The sequence below is a fragment of the Ochotona princeps genome, chromosome 7 (genome assembly GCF_030435755.1).
Source record: "Ochotona princeps isolate mOchPri1 chromosome 7, mOchPri1.hap1, whole genome shotgun sequence".
Taxonomy (NCBI): domain Eukaryota; kingdom Metazoa; phylum Chordata; class Mammalia; order Lagomorpha; family Ochotonidae; genus Ochotona; species Ochotona princeps.
This window is the reverse complement of record NC_080838.1, coordinates 81,999,947-82,018,370: the sequence shown is the minus strand read 5'-3', so window position 1 is coordinate 82,018,370 and position 18,424 is coordinate 81,999,947. Positions and strand designations below refer to the sequence as shown.

Below are 18,424 nucleotides of genomic sequence, written 5' to 3'. Positions count from 1 at the left end.
AGGGAACGTGGGGACCCCATAGTCCTAGCCACTGCCCCTGCACCATCTCCGCGAGCCCTTGACAGCGTGCAGCCTCGAGAGTGCGCTCCCAGGGCCTGCGCTCGACCTTTATTGTCCGGGGAGCACCTAGCAGGTGGCGGCCGGAGCCCGCGGGCAGCAGCCCCCCTCGCTTCGGGGTGGTGACCGAGGCTCCGGGGAGGCGGGGTCCAGAGCGGGTGGCGCCAGCGACCGCGGGGCTCTCCGCCCTCTCACCCCTGCCCCCGAGGGCACAGCCCCCCTGCCCAGCCTCCACCCCCCGGGACTGCACGTCCGAGCAGTGGGGGTGGATGGGGGCGCGGGCGAGGGAGGGCGGTGCAGAGGGGGCGCCGAGGGGCGTGGCCGGCGCAGGGGGAGGGCGCGGGGAGGAGGGGCCGCGGCTCGGCGCCCGCGGCTCTGGGCTCCCGGCTTGGCGGCGCGCGGTGCACTCGGGCGGGAGCTGGAGCGTGGCACGGAGCTCGGCTCCCGGCGCAGCCGCCGCGATGAGAGGCGCTCGCAGCGCCCGGGAGCTTCTCGGCGTCCTGCTCGTCCTGCTCCGCGTCCAGACAGGTGGGACAGCGGCCGGGGGCGTCCGCGGAGAGGTGGCTCGCCGGCCTCCCGGTGCCCGTGCGTGGCGGCCCCTGGACCCTTCCAGCCCGCTCTGCCTCGCTCACCTGCGCCAGCAGCCCTCAGCCTCCGAGCCCGGAGTGAGGCGGGGATGGTGGCGGGTCGTCCGAGAGCCTGGGCAGCCACGGCGCTTAGGTTTGCGGGAGGTTACGGGCGAGTTTGCGGTGGCTTTTGTGCCAGCGCTCGGCTCCGGGCTCGCACCGAGGAGCGCGCTGTGTCTCCCGGCGAGGCGCGGCGACCGTGGATGCTTCCTTTTGTTAAAAGTTGCGTGTGAGCGGGCGAGCGCGGGGAGGCGGCACGCCGTCCCCGGCCGCGCGGTGGGCAGACTTGGAGCGCCACTTCCCCGCGCTCGCCTTCCAGTCGCCGGCGCTCTTTGTGCCCGGGACCGGGGGCACAGGAGACCTGCTGCCGCCTTTGCTGTCTCGCGCGCGGCGCCACCCGTGGAGGCGACCGGGGAGGGACGCCGCGGCGCTTCTCGCCTCCGGCCCTCGGGCCCGGCGGGCTCGCGGCTCTTGGGGCGGGAACCCCGGGAGCTTGGAGGTGGCAGCGGCGCTGGCAGCAGCCACCGGAGCAACTTGGGCAAGGGCGTGTGGAGAGCCGCCACTAGGTTGCACACTTTTAGCTTTTGTGATTCAAGAGGCTCGCCCGTTTCTTGCCTGCCACGCGCCCCGGAGCGGCCGGAGGGTGCACGGGCTCCAGCCAAGCCCGGCCGACCCCGGCCGCCTCGAGGCGCCCCCCAAACCCCCCTTGGCGGCGGGTGTGACCCGTAATCGCAGGCGCCAGCTTTCTGGCGGGGTGTGGGGGAGCGGGAGGTGACTCGTAAGCTTCTTCCCAACGCCTTCTTCCTCGTGGCGTTCACCCTCGTGGGGTGCCTGGAGATGGGGTGGGAGGTGGCATGGAACTTTGTGCAGGTGCACCCTGGGTTCTGGGCGCTTTGGGGAGCGCCCACACGGGGTGGGGGCGGGGCGGAGCCCTCAGGTGCAGGAGGTTTGGTCAGACCTCTGCCTCGCCCCTCACCCTCACCCTTGCTCCTGACCGGGGGTCGCCCGGCTGGCGGGCCGTCCCCCGCAGCCGCGCTCTTGCCCCGGTGGTTGGAAACAAACGTGCCGACTATTTGGGGTTGCCTTGGTGAGGTCAGGAGAGCAAAGGAGTCAGAACTGGAAGCGGGCGCCCCAAAGGAGGGCCACAAATAAGCTATTGTGGGACTGTCAACCCCTGAAGACCCCACACACAGCGTCCGGGACGCGGGAGGGGTCGCCAGGGGTCACCCGCTAGTGTCCTTGATGGAAGCGATGTGTTGACCTAACGGGAGCGCGCGCTCGCTCGCTCTGGGTCGTTTTGTGCGTTGGTCCTTGTGGCGTGCGTGGGCGCGCAGGTGTGCGGACTGGCGCCGAGCTAGCAGGAACGCCAGAGAGGGCGCCTGGACTTAGCTTTCCAAAATTAAACGATTTAGTGGTTTCCCTTTTCCTTGCGAATCGCCCCGTTTGGGTGTAAGGAGTATTCGGGTCTGGCTCCTAACAAGCACCCAGTCTTGGTCTGTAGGCACCCAGCCCCGTTTGTTTCTCAGGCGGCCTTGGGTGGGGCGCATCCTGGGGTGCGGGATTCCCTACTCGCATGTCCCCCGCAGTGTCCCCACTCGACCTTTCCTGACCCCTGGCCTGCCTGCCCGCCGCCCCTCCCTCAGCTCTCCCAGGCTGCGTTCAAGTGGCCAGTTTGCCGCCAACAGGATGAACCTGTGAGGGTAGTGAATCATGCCTTCTGCCTTGTTTGTTCCTGCACGTGCTGGGGAACTGCGGTCCTGGGCAGCAGCTGGCCTCCGTGTTCTCATCCTGCTTGGAATAATAGGGCGGCGAGCATCGTGCCTGTGTTTGCTGGAGTGCCTTGTGCTCCTGGGGGCTTTACCTACTGTAATCCCGAACTCTGGGCAGGGCAGTTCAGGAGGAGCTGGTGGGTGCCTAGCCCACGGCCCAGCCTTTTGCTCCATCGTAAGCAGTGGCAAGAGCCCTGAGACCAGCTTGGGACGGCCGACTGGGTATCTGCTGGCACGGCTCTCGCCTGATGGTCCCAGCTGAGTGGACATGGTTTAATGAGCACAGACTCGGGACCAGGTGTTGTCAAAGGTGCTGGGAGTACAGGCTGGCCAGCTGGGCTGCCTTGGTGGTGCTCCCGATGGAAGGGAGGTAGTGGCCGAGGCAGGAGTCCTTACAGTAGGGTGAGCTTTGGTCCCAGGGTTGTGGTCAGGTGGTCTCTGCTGTCCCCACCCCCTGCTTACTCCAAAACATGGGCTTGCCAAGTGTGCAGGAGAAAGCGCTGGTGCGGCTGACACCGTGGGCCACGTGCTTTCTCAGCCCCAGCTGACCACCCCCTGTCCTCCTTGTCCCCACAAAGCACTGGACAGAAATGAGCCAAGTGCTTGTGTGCCTGCCCTGACGCCCGTGTAGGCACAGATGTGGTCCTGGTGATGGATTTGACTGCTGCTGTTGACGGCCGTTAGAAGTTACCCCAAGGATTCTGACTCATTTCCTCACTTCCCCGCCAGCCTGCTCCAGTGTGCATGGGGGAGGGGCCCGGGCAAGTAAGCGGAATTGTGAGAGCTGGGCTGCGGTGGCTTGGGGACCCCGTGAAGCGGGCAAGGCCAAGGCTAAGGCTACTGCGAGCTTTGGGTTACCAGGTGGCAGGCGAGGCTGCGCTCGCTCGGTGCTTTGTTGTGCTGGGTTTCAGGGTTGCATGCTGTTTGCTTGCGGGAATCCAGGACACGGGAGAGGTGTTTTCACAGCTGTGAGTCCAGAGTGAGGGGGGGGGGTGGGCTCTGTGGGGAGTCTAGGAGAGTTAGGGGTTAAGCCTGGTGGGGGAAGGGGCAGTCTGACTTCTGACCTCCTGGGATATGACGTTGGGGCCCTGGCTCATCTTGTAAGGTGCTGCGACTGACCCTGGGCGCACAAGCTCTGGCTGCAGGAAGCTTAGTAAGGAAACAGGAAATATTCACAAACCTTGAGCATTTCCAAACCTCTGGAAGAGGCTGGTCCCTCCTGTGGCCCCTGTGCTCCTCTGGTTCTTTCTGCTGTATCTTGGTCTGCTGCCAGCCCTTAGGCAATGGGCAGAGGCCCCAGGGGAAGGCAGGTGGGGCTGGCAGGTGTCGATGGAAGGGGCCAGTGGCCAGCAGGCAGCCTGGCCTAATAACTCCACCGCCTTGGAGTGAGCCACTTTCTGACCACTCTCTTTTGCTTCCTAGTTTGGCTATGGACTTGCTGTGTGACTTTGGACAAACTACTTAACCTCTCTGTGCTGGCCAGCATGTTGAGATACACACACCAATGTAAAAGTTTGTGTGTGTGTGTGTGTGTGTGTGTGTTTCTGAATCTGGGTATGAAAACAGAAAATACAAATGTTATTTATTTGGGGGGAAGCTCTTCCCATCTCTAGTTCCCTCCCCCAGGTGTGAGCCTGGAGCTCCCATCTGGGGCTAAGGGAGCGGTCCTCTGCTGCCTCCCAGGACACATTTGCAGGAAACTGGGACCCAGGGACCCAGGGACCCCGAAATGGGATGCAGGCTTCCCAGGGAACATGCTAACCACTGCACCACACACCTCCTACCATTCCCCTCAGCTACATAGGAAAACTTGTCCATGGATGCCCGATGTCCCACGGTCATTCTGTGTGGTGATTGGCAGTTAGGAATTGCCAGTACCCCTCAAGCGGGGATAGTGCTTGCCCTCACAGGCTCCTAAGAAAAGATTCTTGTACCCAAGGGGCCCCCAGTACTGGAGTGGCTTCTCTGTATAAGTCGCCCCCCTGCTGCCGATATGTGTTCGTCAGATGCCCTTGGCCAAGCCGCACACTCTGACCTTGGCCTTGGGTTTACTGTGGCCTCTGATGTGATTGTTGGATCACCTGTGTCAGAGCTGGGGCAAGTGCTGACCCTTCTGTTTCCCCCAGGAGACCCCCACGGGGTCGTCGTCTGAGAATTCTGTTCTCAAGGGCTGACATGGTGTGCCCGACCCACTCTTCTCAGGGGTCTCCATTGCGTGGCTTGCCTTCCCGACAGTTCTGCAGGTTGTGGCTGCTGCTCCGTTAGTACTCTGGGCGGGCAGCGTCAGCGTGGAGGGTGTGCTTTCTGCCCCTGCACTCTGGGCTTCAGGCCCACCCCTGTCCTGGCCGTGCTAGCTGGGTGAGCTAGAGCTGGACAGGAATGGGGCCGGCCCTGGGGGCAGAGCGCTCCTGCGTGGGGCACTGTGCCTGTGCCTGCGGCAAGCCCGGCGCCCCTCCTGGAGGCAGCGTGTGTTCTGCACCTTGTACCGCTGTGTCTGTTCCATGTCAGCCTGGTCTTGGGGGGGGAGAAAACATTGTAAAATCAGATTATGTAGGGTGTTGTACAGTTTTTGGTTTGTTTTGGTGTTGAGATTTATACCTTGACTGTCCAGGTTTTTGGAAAGTCCATGGTCAGTGTGCTGGTTTCTCTGCTCATTCTTGGCTTCCTTTCCACCGCAGGAGGCCGGTTCTGGATGGACGCGCAGGGGACGGGGAGTGTGTACATGGTCACTTCCTGCAGCTGCATATGCAGTGCACTGGGGCCTGGAATCCCCGCTGCTGGCCAGAGCAGGCACCAGGAGGCCAAGGGGTTTTTCCTGGACCGCTCTTCCTGAGGGGGCCACTGCCCTGGCCGGACACAGGAAGTGTTGGTTTAACGCTCCTACCCCTGGGTTTGGCGGCTGAAGATGCTGGGCCAGCGGTGTTCTGGTTCCAGTCCCAGCTTTCCGCCTCCTGAGAAGGCAACGGAAGACGGCCGAATGCTTGGGCTCCGGCCACCCGTGGGGAGGCCCGGAAGAAGCTCCTGACTCCTGGCTGGGGCCTGGCCCAGCCTAGGCAGCTGTGGCCGATTAGGGAGTGAGCCAGAGGATGGAAGATACTGCTCTGTTTCCCCTTTACCTTTCAAACAGTAATAAACTCCTGGACCACGAGTTGGATGTTTTAAATGCTCAGTAAACACCTTGGATTTGGTACCTTGAAGATATCTGCATCCCAAGGCTTTGTGCCCATGGGGGCGACTGGGGAGTGAGGGGTGAGCTACCAACCTGGGAGAGAATTTTAAGTCAGTGTTTGTTCCTCTGGATTTGGCAGGTAGCATGAGGGACCAGGGCACTTCGAAAGTTCATGGGCATTAGAATTGAAGAGAGCCTGATTTGGTACGGAAAGTTCTAGAATCTGTGCACGGCTGATTTAATACTGTGCATGTGTAGACTTCTTGAAGTCCTTTTGTAACAGCGTATCCTTATAGGAAACAGCAGTTTAGATTGCTTTTTGCCTCTTTCTTTCATTCAGTATCTTCTTCCTTTATTTGAAAGGCAAGAGCGGGAGAGACAGAGCGCTCGCTGGCTCACTCCCTAAATGACCACAGTGGCCAGGGCTGGGCCAGGCTGAAGTCGGGAGCCAGGAACTCCTGACTGGGTATCTGAAGTGAAGGCTAAGCACTTGCCATCTTCTGCCTCTGTCCCAGGCATATTGGCATGGAGCTGGATCAGAAGTGGAACAGCTGGGACTCGAACTGGCCCTCTTAGACTGCTGGCCTCCAGGCAGTGGAACCGGCTCTGAGTAGTCTACACCGTCAAGGCAGCACCTGGGGCTTTGTAACTGGGGCTGCTTCGGAGGCAGCTGTGCAAACATGGGCTGACACATTCAGGAATCCTTGGAGGATTCCAGGGTCTTCTGTTTGGGGTGATGAGGGGCTGGACAGGCCTTCAGAGGAGGCCTTGGCCCCGTCCCCGAGGAGGGCCCCAGCGTGCAGACTGCCCACCACCCTGTCCTGTCCTGCTTTGCCGTGAGCCGTGCCACCAGAGGTACCAGAGGCACGGGTTCTGTGGGAGCCTTCCGGGGTGCTGTTCAGGATGGCCAGCCCTGGCTGGAGTGGGCCGGGACAATGGGGCAGCTTCAGGCACTGTAGGCTGCAGCGGTAGCGGACCTGGTACAGGAGAGGGAGTTCCTAGGAAAGAACGTGATTCACTCAGCCCTGAGCTTCAGGGGCCTTCTGTATGTGTGGGAGTAGTGGGCATGGTGGAGGTTGAAGCAAGCAGGGCCTGTGTCATCACAGGTGCACGTGCTGGGGCTCCTGGCGGGCCTGGAGGAGGCAGGAGACGGGGCGGCTGGGCTGTCAGGAGGGGACCGGCCCCTGGGCGCTGTGCTGGCTCATGGATTCTTCTGTGACTGTGTTTATCTGATGTTCAGCAGAACAGGCGTGGTGGGAGATGGGAAGGAAATTCTTCAGGCTTGGGTGCTGGAAGACCTAGCATCGCCCATCGCGTGTGCAGCTTGGGCTGCGCAGAACAGGGTCTTGGCTGCCTGCCCATCATGTTTGAAGTGTAGTATTTCTAGAGATGACCAGTGGGAAGATAAAATCCTGCATCAGTTGATCTTAAAGGTTGATTTATATGGAAGACAGAGCTACCGAGAGAAGGGACTGGCACAGAGCGGAGGGCTCTGCCATCTGCTGGTTCACTCTCCAGGAGGCGGCCACGGCCAGGGCTGGGGCAGACCCAAACCAGGAATTTCCTCTAGGTCTCCCACATGAGTGACAGGGGCCCAAGGACGTGGCCCATTTTCTGCTGCTTTCCCAGGCACATTAGCAGGGAGCTGGCTGGGAAGCAGAGCAACCAGGACTCAAACTGGGGTACTCTGCTATCGGAAACTGGTAATGCTGGTTGCTAGGAAAATGGTTTGAAGGTAAGTTTTGATATTTTTTTGTCAAGGAATAAAGTGGCTATTTTGGGTGTTGGGGATGACATGGAGTTGATGGCAATTCTGAGAAATAAGCCTTTGGAAGGCAACTGGAAGAAATCGGGTTTGTGCTGTGTGGAGAAGACGGGGTGAAAGGCAGTCTAAATGTTGGTAGTATGTGGGGGAAGGAAGGGACAAAATAAGGCTAAATTGCCAGGACAGAAATCGGGTTTAGCTTTAGTTTTTGTTTTTAGCTGTAGAGTTGGAAAGCAGGGGAGATAGCTCATTGGATGAAGGAGGCTGGTTTGGGCCTGTGCCCTGGGATGGGGAAGTCCCAGGAAGTGTCCTTTGGGGGCTTCTGAGTCCGGGGGGCGGAGGGGCAGTGTGAGGCCCTCTGGGACTGACGAGCACGTAGAGGCAGCTGCAGGGTCGCGGGGGTCCTGGGGGGCCTGCTGAGTAGATTGGAAACGGCCGGTGAGGGCTGTGTCGGGGGGTGGTCACAGCAGCGGAGACTGGGCCTTGTGTGGCTCTGATTTCGGGGCTGAGGAGCCCGCCTGTTCCTGAGGTCCCATCTGTCCTTTTCCCTGCTCATTTCATGGTCATGGCTCCGGGGCAGGCCTGGGACCAGGTGCTGGTCCAAGGGGGGCAGGTGGTGGAAGGAAGCCAAGTGGCTTGCCAGTGGCTTCTGGGGGTTGATGCCACGGTGACACTGACGAGAGTGGCCACCGAGGCAGGGTTCTGGGGCTGCGGGAAGGGCAGGGCTGCTGGGTGGACACTCGCTGGTAAGGTGGGTGAGGAAGGATTTGGGCCACAGGCCTGTGCCCATCCCTTACTGACAGCTTGGAGAACATGGCATCCAGGTTCTGGATTCAGACTGGAGTGGGGTGAGACTGGTGCCCACGTGGGCCAAGGGCTGCCCCAGGGAGCTTCCTGCAGAAAGCAGTGATGTAGGTCAGCCAAGATTGTCTCCAGTCTTTGGACATTGCAAGTTCAGCAGCATCAGACACATGGACTTTTTTTTTTTTTAACTCAGTTTATTTGAAAAAGAGTGACACAGGCATTTTCCGTCTGCTGGTTCACTCTTCAAATGCTGGCAGAAGCCAGAAGCCCAGAACTTGGCCTTGGTTCTTGGTCTCCAGAGTGGGTGGCCGGGACTCAAGTGCTTGAGCCATCACTTGCGTCCCAGGGTGTGAGATGCAGAGGTGTTGGGGTGTGGGTGTCACAAAGGCTGCTGTGCCTGATGCCTGGCCCGTCCTTTGAGCTGCCTGGAAGGCCTTGTCACTTGCTTCCCACCTTCCCCTAGCCCAGCCCGGATGATGGATGGGCCTGTGGTAGTGGCCAGAGGTGGCCGTAGACTGTTACCTGGTTTTATAGATTGAGGAAAACATCAGACCTGCTACTGCGTGGCTGGGAGAGGCGTGCTTACGTCAGCGCGTTGGTTAAAGCAAAAACGGCAACAAGCAAATGCCACATCTTGTATGAGGACCTGTGTGATTTCGGGAATGTCAACTTGCTGCCCCGATTTGTACTGCCCGGCGGCTGTGGTGGGAGGGTAGTGGTTGTGGTGGGTAGAGTTGTGCCACTTCCCAGATGGCCACAGCAGCCCAGGCTGGACCAGGCTGAAGCAGCCATGTAACTGGCAGGGGCCCAAGCCTTGAGCCATCTTCCTCTGTACTCCTGGACACACCAGCAGCGAGCTGGATGGGAAGCAGAGCAGCTGGGGCTTGAACTGGCACTCCTAAGGCGTGCTGGCATGGCAGGTGGTGGCTTAGCATGCTGTGCCACAATGCTGATCCCCGATAAATGCTTTGTTGAGTAGGTAGGAACAGTGGGAAGGGGAGAGACTCAGTCCTTTCCTTGAGTGTTGGAGTGGCCCGTGGAGGCGGAGTGGCCACCTTTGTGGTTACCCAGGCGACTCTGGCATTTCGGAGTTGTGGGGTGTCGCAGTGATTTGCAGAGAACAGCCCAGGTGATTCTTCAGCCCCGCAGTTGCTGGGTAGAGTTAGAGCAAAGGAGGGCGGATCAGAGAGGACTTTGCAAGTGTGTGTATCTGTTGGAAGACGTGCGTGCAGCCTCGCATGCAGCCCTCACTTCTACGGAAACTGTTTCCCGGAGATTTCCAAGGTGTGCCAGGTGTTGGAACGCACGGGCTGTTTGTCTACTTGGTTAGGATGAGCGCAAAGGAAAACACGATTATGTTAGAGAAAATTCAGTAACTGCCCGGAGGGGGGATGGGTACTAACATGATCCGAGAGTTTAGTTTGTGTCGTATTTGCAGCGCACCTGCAGTCTGCGTTCCTCTTCTGGGGCTGACGCTGGGGGAGCGGGGCTTGCCAGGGTGCTCAGTGTCTGGAGGGGGCATGTTTAACTGGTGCAGCACCCGCCAGGCTGGACTTCTGCTGTCATTTAACCAGCACCCTTCATCGGAGGATGAATGCAGTGGAAATGGCCACTTCTGGCTCTTCTGTGTTTTTGCCACAGGCAGAGTAGCTAAGTTTTTAGTTGAAGCAAAAGATGCGCTACATTGAGGAGAGAAGACCCTCCCCTCCCCCACCCCCAAACCCCTGCTTTGTAAAATACATTAGCATATATAGAAGGGTCTGTCTGGTTTTTTTAAGGAGATCTGAAGGTGTTGCCTGACTGATGTGCAATCCAACATTTCCAAGGGATGTTATTTAACAGGGTCATCCTAGTTTTCTAACCACTCCCTTCCAAGGCCTTGTTGGCCTGGGGAGCCGCCAGGTGGCAGTGATCAGCATGGGAGGGGGGAAGCCCGGTCCAAGGTGCGCCAAGCTTCTGTAAGTGTGGGACTGCTCCTTCTGGAATGTTCCAGAAAGTTCTTGCAGTCTGGGTGGGTGTCAGGAGTCCACGCCGGGGCTGGGCTCTGCCTGAATCTTTCTGAGGACTAGGAGACTTGCAGCTCTTTTTATAATTCTTTCATCTTTCTGGTGTAAAACTCTGTTGCGAAGACTGCTACACCCATAGCTCTTGGCATCTAACAATGCCATTTCAGGGTTTTTTTCTTTTTTTAGGATTTATTTATTTGACAGGGTTACAGAGACAGAGGAACACACAGAGATCTTCCATTTACTGGTTCACTCTCCAAGTGTCCAGAACAGTTGGGCCAAGCTGAAGCCAGAGCTTTATACCAGCATCCCACATGGCTGGCAGGGGCCCGAACCCTCGGCCTTCCTCCGCTGCCTTTCCCAGGGAGCTGGATCAGAAGCCAGTGCCCCATGGGATTCAGGCATTATAGATGGCTTTACCCACCATGCCACAGGGCCAGCCCTATGCCATGATTCCATTTGCTTTTCCTGCAGCAGCTGGCTACCTCTTGCTGGGGGGCAGGGGCAACCATGGGACCAGCATAGATGAGGCACGGAGCAGCTGAACCCACTGCTCCCTGCCAGCCCTTCTGTGCTCCAGCGGCTTAGTCTGGGGTGGGTCTTCAGCTCTGTGCCTGAGCTGCCTGTGTCCTGTGTCAGAGGGCCAGCTCCGGCTCCTGACTCCAGCTTTCCTGCTGATGTCCACCACAGGGGACACCTGGATTGGGTTTTCCACCCTGTCCCCGCCAGTCACTGGGGACACTTGGGGAGTGAGCCAGCAGATGGACACTTGTTCACTTGTGTCCCCCCGCCCCCCCCGTCCAACAGACACAAATCCCGAGAAATCTGTTCTACAGAAAGGAAGACAGCTGCTTTGTCGCGGCGCACCACAGTCACCTACTGTTTGATCCTGACTCTGAGTGCATGCGTACGTCCAGTTGCCAGTCCTTGCCGTCTGTCTGCGTGGTGTAGGAGGCAACTTCCGGGACTGGAGCAGTGGGAAGACCCTTGGCTCAGCTGGCCTTCAGTTTGGTCTTGTCACCCAGTGCTGGCCATTCCCTCCTCCCGCACGGGGCTGGTTCCTCAGCCTGGATCCCCAAGGGTGTCCAGGCGTCTTTTGCTGTGGGCTGTGCGAATGTTGGGCGATGTTTGCCTGGTTTCTGTGTCTGTCCCATTCTGCAGCCCCTGGCATTCCTGCCCGCTTGGTCCCGTCTGGTTGCTCTCTTGTTGGTGCTCCTTTTGCATGCCTTTATTCCTCTTGACTGCAGGTTCCTGCTTGTTGTCTCGCCCATGTTCATTTCTGTAGTTTGCGCAGGGATCTGGTGAGTTCTGTGGTCAGGAGGTGCAGGGCAGACTTCCTAGCACCATTGCCTTGGGCAGCTGTATGTCCATTCACCCCTGTTGTGTTCTTGCTTTCCAGCAGGTTCGCCTCAGTGTGGGGCTTTGGTCTGGTTTAATGTAGGTGTCAGACTCTCACTCTAGAACATGCTAGCATTCTCCGGAACATGGTAGCAGCACATTCTAGAACACTTTGGTACACCCCACAACATGCCGGCACATTCTGGAACATGCTAGCACAGTCCCTTCTGCTTTACTTCCAGTGCCTGTGGCTGGTCTTAGAATGGCCGAGGGAACTCTTCAGGGATTGGGGATCTGTGCCCACCTCTGCCTCCACTTTCCCCGGGCTGGTAGGGGGCTCCATCCTGACCTGGTTCTGTGATGGGGTTGTCTGGGGGTGTGGGCCGTTGGTCCTGACACCACCCACCCTGCAGCCAGCAGTGTCTTCCTGGAGTTGACGCAGTCACCTTTTGAGTAACAGTGGGTAACCTCTGGGTCAAGCGCACCTCGAGCGGAGTATCTGAAGGGTGACAGCTCTAGCAGCTATCTTTAGAATATATTCTCCCCCCAAAAGTCATGAACATGTGTTCTGGATGCAGACTTGCACCTGTACCTGTCTTGAAGCTGAGTGGCATGGAAATGAACTCCCCAACTGTTGTTCCTAGCTTGTGTGTTGAGCTCATTGTTCATGACACAGCCCAGCGGTCGCAATCTGGAACGCTTTGCCGAGCAATTGTTCCTGAGATAAATTGATGAGAGGCCCCGGGCTTCTGTCCTGGTTGGTTTGGTGTGGGATTCCTTGAGTTGAAAAGACAAGGCACGTTTATAGGCCTAGAACCTGCTAATGCAGATAACCTCATTACCTCGTTAGGTGCTTTTCTCTCTGTTTACCCTCCCTCCCCAACAAAATTTGCATATCTCTAATTATAGCCATTTGGGAAAAAAAATGCTGCCAGGGCTTGACATGATATTAATCCAGATTTCCAAAAATACAAAATTTCCTTCCTCCAACTTGAGTTTCCTCCAATTGGCCATTGATTTAAATTACATACTGGAAGGTTGCAATTTTAGATTTGGCCTCTTTTCTAGATGGCTATTATCCCAAAGCCGAATGAGCAAGAAGTGAAACTTTCTTGGTGGATGTTCTGGAAGCTTACCAAAAAATGTGATTCTGGAAAATAGAGAGGGGCCACTTTGAAGCATTTCCTCTCGTGTTCCTCGGGGAGACGGAGAAGCTGCTGGGAGTGTGGGCTTCGCCATTAAGATTGGTTTGTCCAGAGAAGTAGCTTGATGTTTCACTGAGCGAATGTTGCCCAAGAAAAATTAAAGGGAAAAGTGAGCTCTCATTAAGCAAACTGATGAATGTTGAAACAAATTTGAATAAAGCAATTTTGTCCATTAGTGTGCTTTTAAACCAGTGTGGTGGTTTGGGGCCAATTATTTTCCCTTTTGTTTATTCCCATGTAGGATGGTGCAGAATCCGCGGTCGCAGCAGTGGTCTGATTAGCGGCCTGGGTCTTGGCGGTGGCATCTGCCCAGTGGTCCGCACGGGCTGGGGGCAGAGCAGGCTAGGAGGAGGAGCCTGGTGCTGGCTGCTCCTGGTCCCTGTGGACCCCTCACGGGGGGCCCTGCCCAGGTCAGCCGGGCTGCTCTGACAGCCTGCGCCCACCGCCTGCTAGTGCAGACAACAGATCGACAGATCCCTGCCTCCAGTGTCACCATCCTGCCGGCCTGTCGCTGTGCTTGGTGACTGCTGCCACGCTTCCCACTTCAGAAGCTTGGGAATTCAAGAAATCTGTGCCCGGGCGCCTGCCAACACTTGTTGGGGGGACCCAGTGCGAGGCCCCATTCTGAGTGTAAAAGCCAGGCAGATTTGCTCACTCAAGAAAAATCTGTTTGCAGGTTTGCTGGGCGCTTCAGGAGGCAGTGTCTTGGCCGGAGCAGCGCCCGGGTTGGGCTTACTCATTGATGGGTGTCCTGGTGTGTGTGTGTGTGGTGGGTGGTGGGCAAGCAACTCTGCGAGACACACCTGGCATTTGGAGAGCCCGGACTGTGTGCCCAGTGCTGGGCTGTGATGGGATAGGTTCTGTGATTTCTCAGGTTTCCTTAAGGTCAGATGGGGCTACGGGTCTCAGTCCTTCCATCTGACTCCCAGAGGCGGGTGAGTTTCCGTTAGTCCACGTAGGAGGTAACTGATGTAGAGCCCACAGAGCCAGGCCCCTGGGGGTGCAGAGGCAGGAAGCCTTGCTGAGCTGTGCAGTTAGAGCCTGTCCTGGCCCATCCAAGTCCTCCTTCCTGGGGCTCTGGCACCAGCACTTGCTCTCTTCCCTCGGGGTCTCCATTTTGCACCCGGCACCTGCCCAGCCTTTGCTCTCCTTGGCCTGGCTCTGCACTTCAGGCCCCACCCAGTACCCTGCGTTGGCAAGCCTCTGGGACCTCCCACGGCAGGTAAGGGCCCTTGCTCGAGGCACTGTGTTTCTTTCTCAGTGTTCACATTATACTTTTGTGATTGTGTAATGACTGGCTTATTGCGCACCCTGTGGACGAGATGGGAGTGCCCTGCTTGGTCTACTGCTGCCCAGGGGCCCAGTATGGAGTGAGGGTTCGTTCAGGACTGTTGGGTGCACAGCTGGTAGCTGGCCATGCCCATGTTTACCCCCGGGTCCCCCAGGCTGGTGAGGTAAATGTACCCACCTTTGGTTGAGGATCACCTGAAGTTTAAGGACGACCCAGGGGAGCTGGACTCCTGCAGACCGGGCCCTGTCCAGGGGCCTTGGGCTAGCTCATCCCAGTTTTTGATTGTGTCCCTGCCAATGAAAGTTCATGGAAAGTGTGGGCTGTGGAAAGACCCAGAGGCGGCTGCTGGCTCTGACTGCCCCAGCTCTGGCCATCGCGGCCATCTGGGGGGGAACCAGCAGGTGGAGATCTCTGGCTCTCCTCCTCGCTCTATAACTCTGCCTCCCAAATAAAATAAATATTTTATAAAAATTAAGGTAGTGCAGCCAGGACTCTAACCCAGGATGCCCCGCTGGCCATCTGTTGACCTTCTGTGAGTAGATTGCTGTGTGGCCTTCTACAGAGACTGGCTAGCACATGAGGTGAAATGCAGCCAGTCTGGGGACAGAAGCTGCCTCGCTGGCCGGCACACTGGGTCAGCAGTGGGTGCAGGCACCTGCCACGCCCTGTTTCCTGCAGGCTTCATCGCTGCCCCTCCTGGCTCCTGTCCTGGCCCTGCCCCGGGCAGGCTGTTTGCTGTGTCCGCCTCTCTACTCTCCCAGGCTTCCCAGCACAGCAGTCACTGCGGCTGCTATAGCATCCTTTACCTGGGGTAGCAGGTTCCTAAGAATTAGCAAGATTATGGAGGTCAGAAGTTGAGCTCCCAGGAGGTCAGGGTTGCTCTCCTAGCCTTCCAGTTGCCCTCTTCACCCCCGTAGACTCTGTCTGGCTACTCTGAGCCCGGGCCTGTGTGCATTGTTGCTTCTGCTTCACCTGCTTACCCCAGCTCAGGGCCTGGGTTTCCAAGGCTCGCATCCTGGATCCCCTGTCTGGCCTTTCAAGGGTGCATGAACAAAGTTACAAGTGTGCATAGCCACGTGGGCTGAGGCTGTTGGCTTGGGAGAGCATTTAGAACCTAGAGAGAAGTTGCAAGGTGAGTAGCAGACCTGAACACCACGCCCCAGCCCGAGTTGCAGTTACTGTGTTTCTATGTGTGCTTTTTATGTTTTTTTCTCCCCTCAACCTTTGAGATTGCTAGCTTGCTCCCTCCTGCCCTCTCCCACGACCCTCTGTAGAATTCATCTTGATTTTTTCCCCTTTCCTTAAGGATTTTGCTCCCCAAGAAAGCTGGGTTGGAAACAGCGATGGCCTCTTTGCGACACCCCAAACCCGCATCCCCTCCTCAGGCAGAGGGGCGCTAGGGCGGAGGATGAGGGGCGGGGGAGGCTCCTTTAGCCCAGGGTGGTGGGCACGTGGAGGCACAGGCTCTAGTTAGTTCTGCTTGCCAGTAACTGCCTGGATGGGATTCTCTTTTTTTAAATTGTTGTCACTTTTTTAAAACCACCTTTGGTAGAGACCAGCTCTGTGGCTGGGGAGTGACACATGAAAGGAGAAGCAGGAAAAAAAAAAAAATAAAAACAGCCTCTGCGCCGGTGGGGGAGAGGGAGGGGAAGACAGTTTCCCTTATCTGCTAGGCCAGGAGCTCCTCAGCACTGCCTAGGAGACCTGCCAGTCACCACGCAGAGGCCCTACAGGGTCTGCAGGTGCAGGGCCTGGTCATCTTCCTGGGTGTGGGCTCAACGCCCCAGGTTGATGGGTCAGCAGGACGGCCCTGCCCGGGTGTTCAGTCTGGAATAGCAGGCGAGTGGGTCTGACGCCTGCTGCAGTAGGCACAAGCCTGGGAGGCGTGCAGGAACGGGATCCAGTGGGGGGCTGCCTGCAGCAGGTCTGTAGAGAAAGGGCGGGAATCCTGGTGAGGGGCTCTTCGGTTGGGTGGGCCCATGTGTGGAACAGCTACAGTGTTTCTCTTTGGAGTGGGAGAGTCCTGACGCTGGTGGGTGAGCTCTGCAGAGCAGTGGGAATCCTCACGGTGTTGAGGCCCTTGGTGTTATGTCTGACATGTCATGCAGCCTTGAGAATTCTCACGCGTGCTGCCTTCCCCGGTATTGTCGCCGTATTGCGTGCATACGTACGCAGAAGTTATACGTGTCCGGTCACCAGGTCTCGTCTCTGAGTCAGGAAAACTTGACGGTCCTTGTTTATTTCCTCAAGTTTCTGTATGTCACATTCTAGCATCCCGTGAGAGGCAATAATGAGATAGTGACATTGGCCTGCACCCCCAGGCTTGCCTGCTGCCTGCCTTGCGTTCCCTGCGTGTGCTGGCGCGGGGCAGGTGCTGTCACAGCCTCCTGCCCGCGTGTGGCCATGCCCTGAGCCCGGAGCCCCACTGCGGCTTTGTGCTGGCCTGGCCCTGCTGACCTGCCCGTTTCTCTTTGTTCTCAGTTCTCTGAGTCAGGCAAATTAATGTTGAAGGGGGGCCCAGGAGCCCCCTCCCCGCAAAGCCTGTGCTCTACAGATGGCGAGACCCCTCCCCGTGTGAAAGGGCAAGGGGTGTTTACTGGGTCCTGGACCTGGTGTTGACTCCAGCTTTGCTAACAAGTGTTTTCCAGAAGGCAGAGCGTGCGAGTCTGTGTGCTCAACCCTGCGGGCTGGACTTGATCCTGCCTCCCTCGCTGGCGGGGGATGCACCCTCCTTTGTGCCCACTGACCTGGGCCTTATCTGCCTCCGCAGAGGCCGCTTCCCCCTCCGTGGGCGTCTCTGTCTGCTGGCCCAAGGGGAAGTCCTGCTTCCTCAAACGCGGGGCTGTGCTTTTTTGGGGGGCGGGGGTAGAGTCTGAGTAGGGGTCCACCACCAGGGGCTCCTGGGAAAGCGTGGGAAAGTGATTCGTGGAGAGCCTTGCGTCAGATCCCACGGGTTCAAGATGCTGGTCGCCAAAGCAGGTGATCACTGCGTGCCTCATGTCTCACGAGAATGGCTGCCGCCTGCTGGGCGCAGCTGCCGGAGCTCTTCTAGGTGTTTCTCTGCCCCCACCCCCTCCATGGCACAAGGATCTGGTAGGGGGCCCGGAATCTGAGTGTTCAGTTGTGCTGTCCTATTTTTCAGAGGAGGACTGGGCACCTTGTCCTGGGGATCCACTGTGTGTCTTCGTGTTCCGTGCTAATGTCTTGAGAGCCTGCGGTGCAGCCACCATGGGACTGAAACTGCAGACGTGGGATAGCGCAATAGATCCCAAACATGGTTAGGCCGGCTCCTCCCACATGGGCAGAGTGGGGTTTCTGTAGGTTTCCAGAGGAGCCCTGGGACATTGGTCTTGGGTGTGCTTTTCAGAGAGCAAAGCAGCTGTGGAGTATCCTCCTTGTGGGTGTCTTGTCATGCCTGGCAGAAGAAATGAGGCCAGGGGATGATGGTACGGAATTCCAGGGGCCAGCATTGTGGCGCATCAGGTTAAGCCACCACCTGCGACACCAACATCTCTTATAAGTGCCAGTTTGAGCCCAGCTACCCTGCTCCTTATTTAGCACCTGTTAGAGTCTGAGTGCTTGGGCTCCTGCTGCCCACATGGGAGACCTGGCGGACTGTCAGGCTCCTGGCTTCACCTGGCTGTTTGGGGAGTGAACCAGCAGATGGAAGATGTCTCTCTCTCCCCCACCCTCTTCATTCCCGATGGGGGGTGTGTGAGGGCTGCAGAGGTTGCCTGCATCGCTCCTATCACAGTCACCACAGGAAAGGGGCCCTGGGTGCAGGTGATTTTAGCACTGCATGCTGGGCCCCTTTGGTCAGGCAGAGAATAGCAGAGGTAGGGAGGGCAGTCCTCTGGGCAAGGGTGGCCAGGGCCCAAACCACAGGTGAGTCTCCTCCACCCATAGGCTCACATGGAGGCAAGTAGGTGGGGGTGTGACGCCCACTTGCGGGACCCTGGGCTCCAGGCAGCCACAGGTAGTTTCCTGACAAAGATAGGCCCCAGAGGTGGGGGCTTAAAATAGCATTCGCACCTAGTGGGCCCCACATCGCAGCCCGCAGTGGGCTCCTGTCTGTGACCCCAGATGGGGCAGCTGCTGCAAGTCAGCCTGGAGCCTTCCTGCCTCCACCCTGAACATCCTCTCCCTCTACGCCCCACCCCGCAACCCAGCTCTGTCCTGCAGGGCTGAGGTGCCCTGCCCAGGCCCCTGCAGTTCTCAGTTGGTGCCCCTGGGCCTGGCCAAGCTGCCAGCTTGAGGGCACCAGAGCTCCTGGTGCAGCCGTGAGCGGGGAGTTCCAGGGTGTCCCTCCTCACTGTCACTGTCCCATTCCCTGTTACTGCCCCCTGAAACCTCGTGGGGTGCGCCAGCTCCCCGTCATGGAACGCCAAAGCAGG

The 18,424-nt window shown here is 58.1% G+C and overlaps 1 protein-coding gene across 8 annotated transcripts in view; it reads left to right on the top strand.

Annotated features, from left to right (window-relative positions):
- Window positions 1–401: 401 nt before the first annotated feature.
- The window catches only part of KIT (KIT proto-oncogene, receptor tyrosine kinase), a 62,647-nt gene continuing 44,624 nt past the window's right edge, over window positions 402–18,424 (top strand). For all 8 annotated transcript variants that reach the window (XM_058667300.1, XM_058667297.1, XM_058667295.1 and 5 more), the window contains exon 1: window positions 402–585. In XM_058667300.1, coding sequence (XP_058523283.1) covers window positions 519–585 — 67 coding nt within the window. In that variant the 5' untranslated portion in view covers window positions 402–518. The remainder of the gene's footprint in view (window positions 586–18,424) is intronic.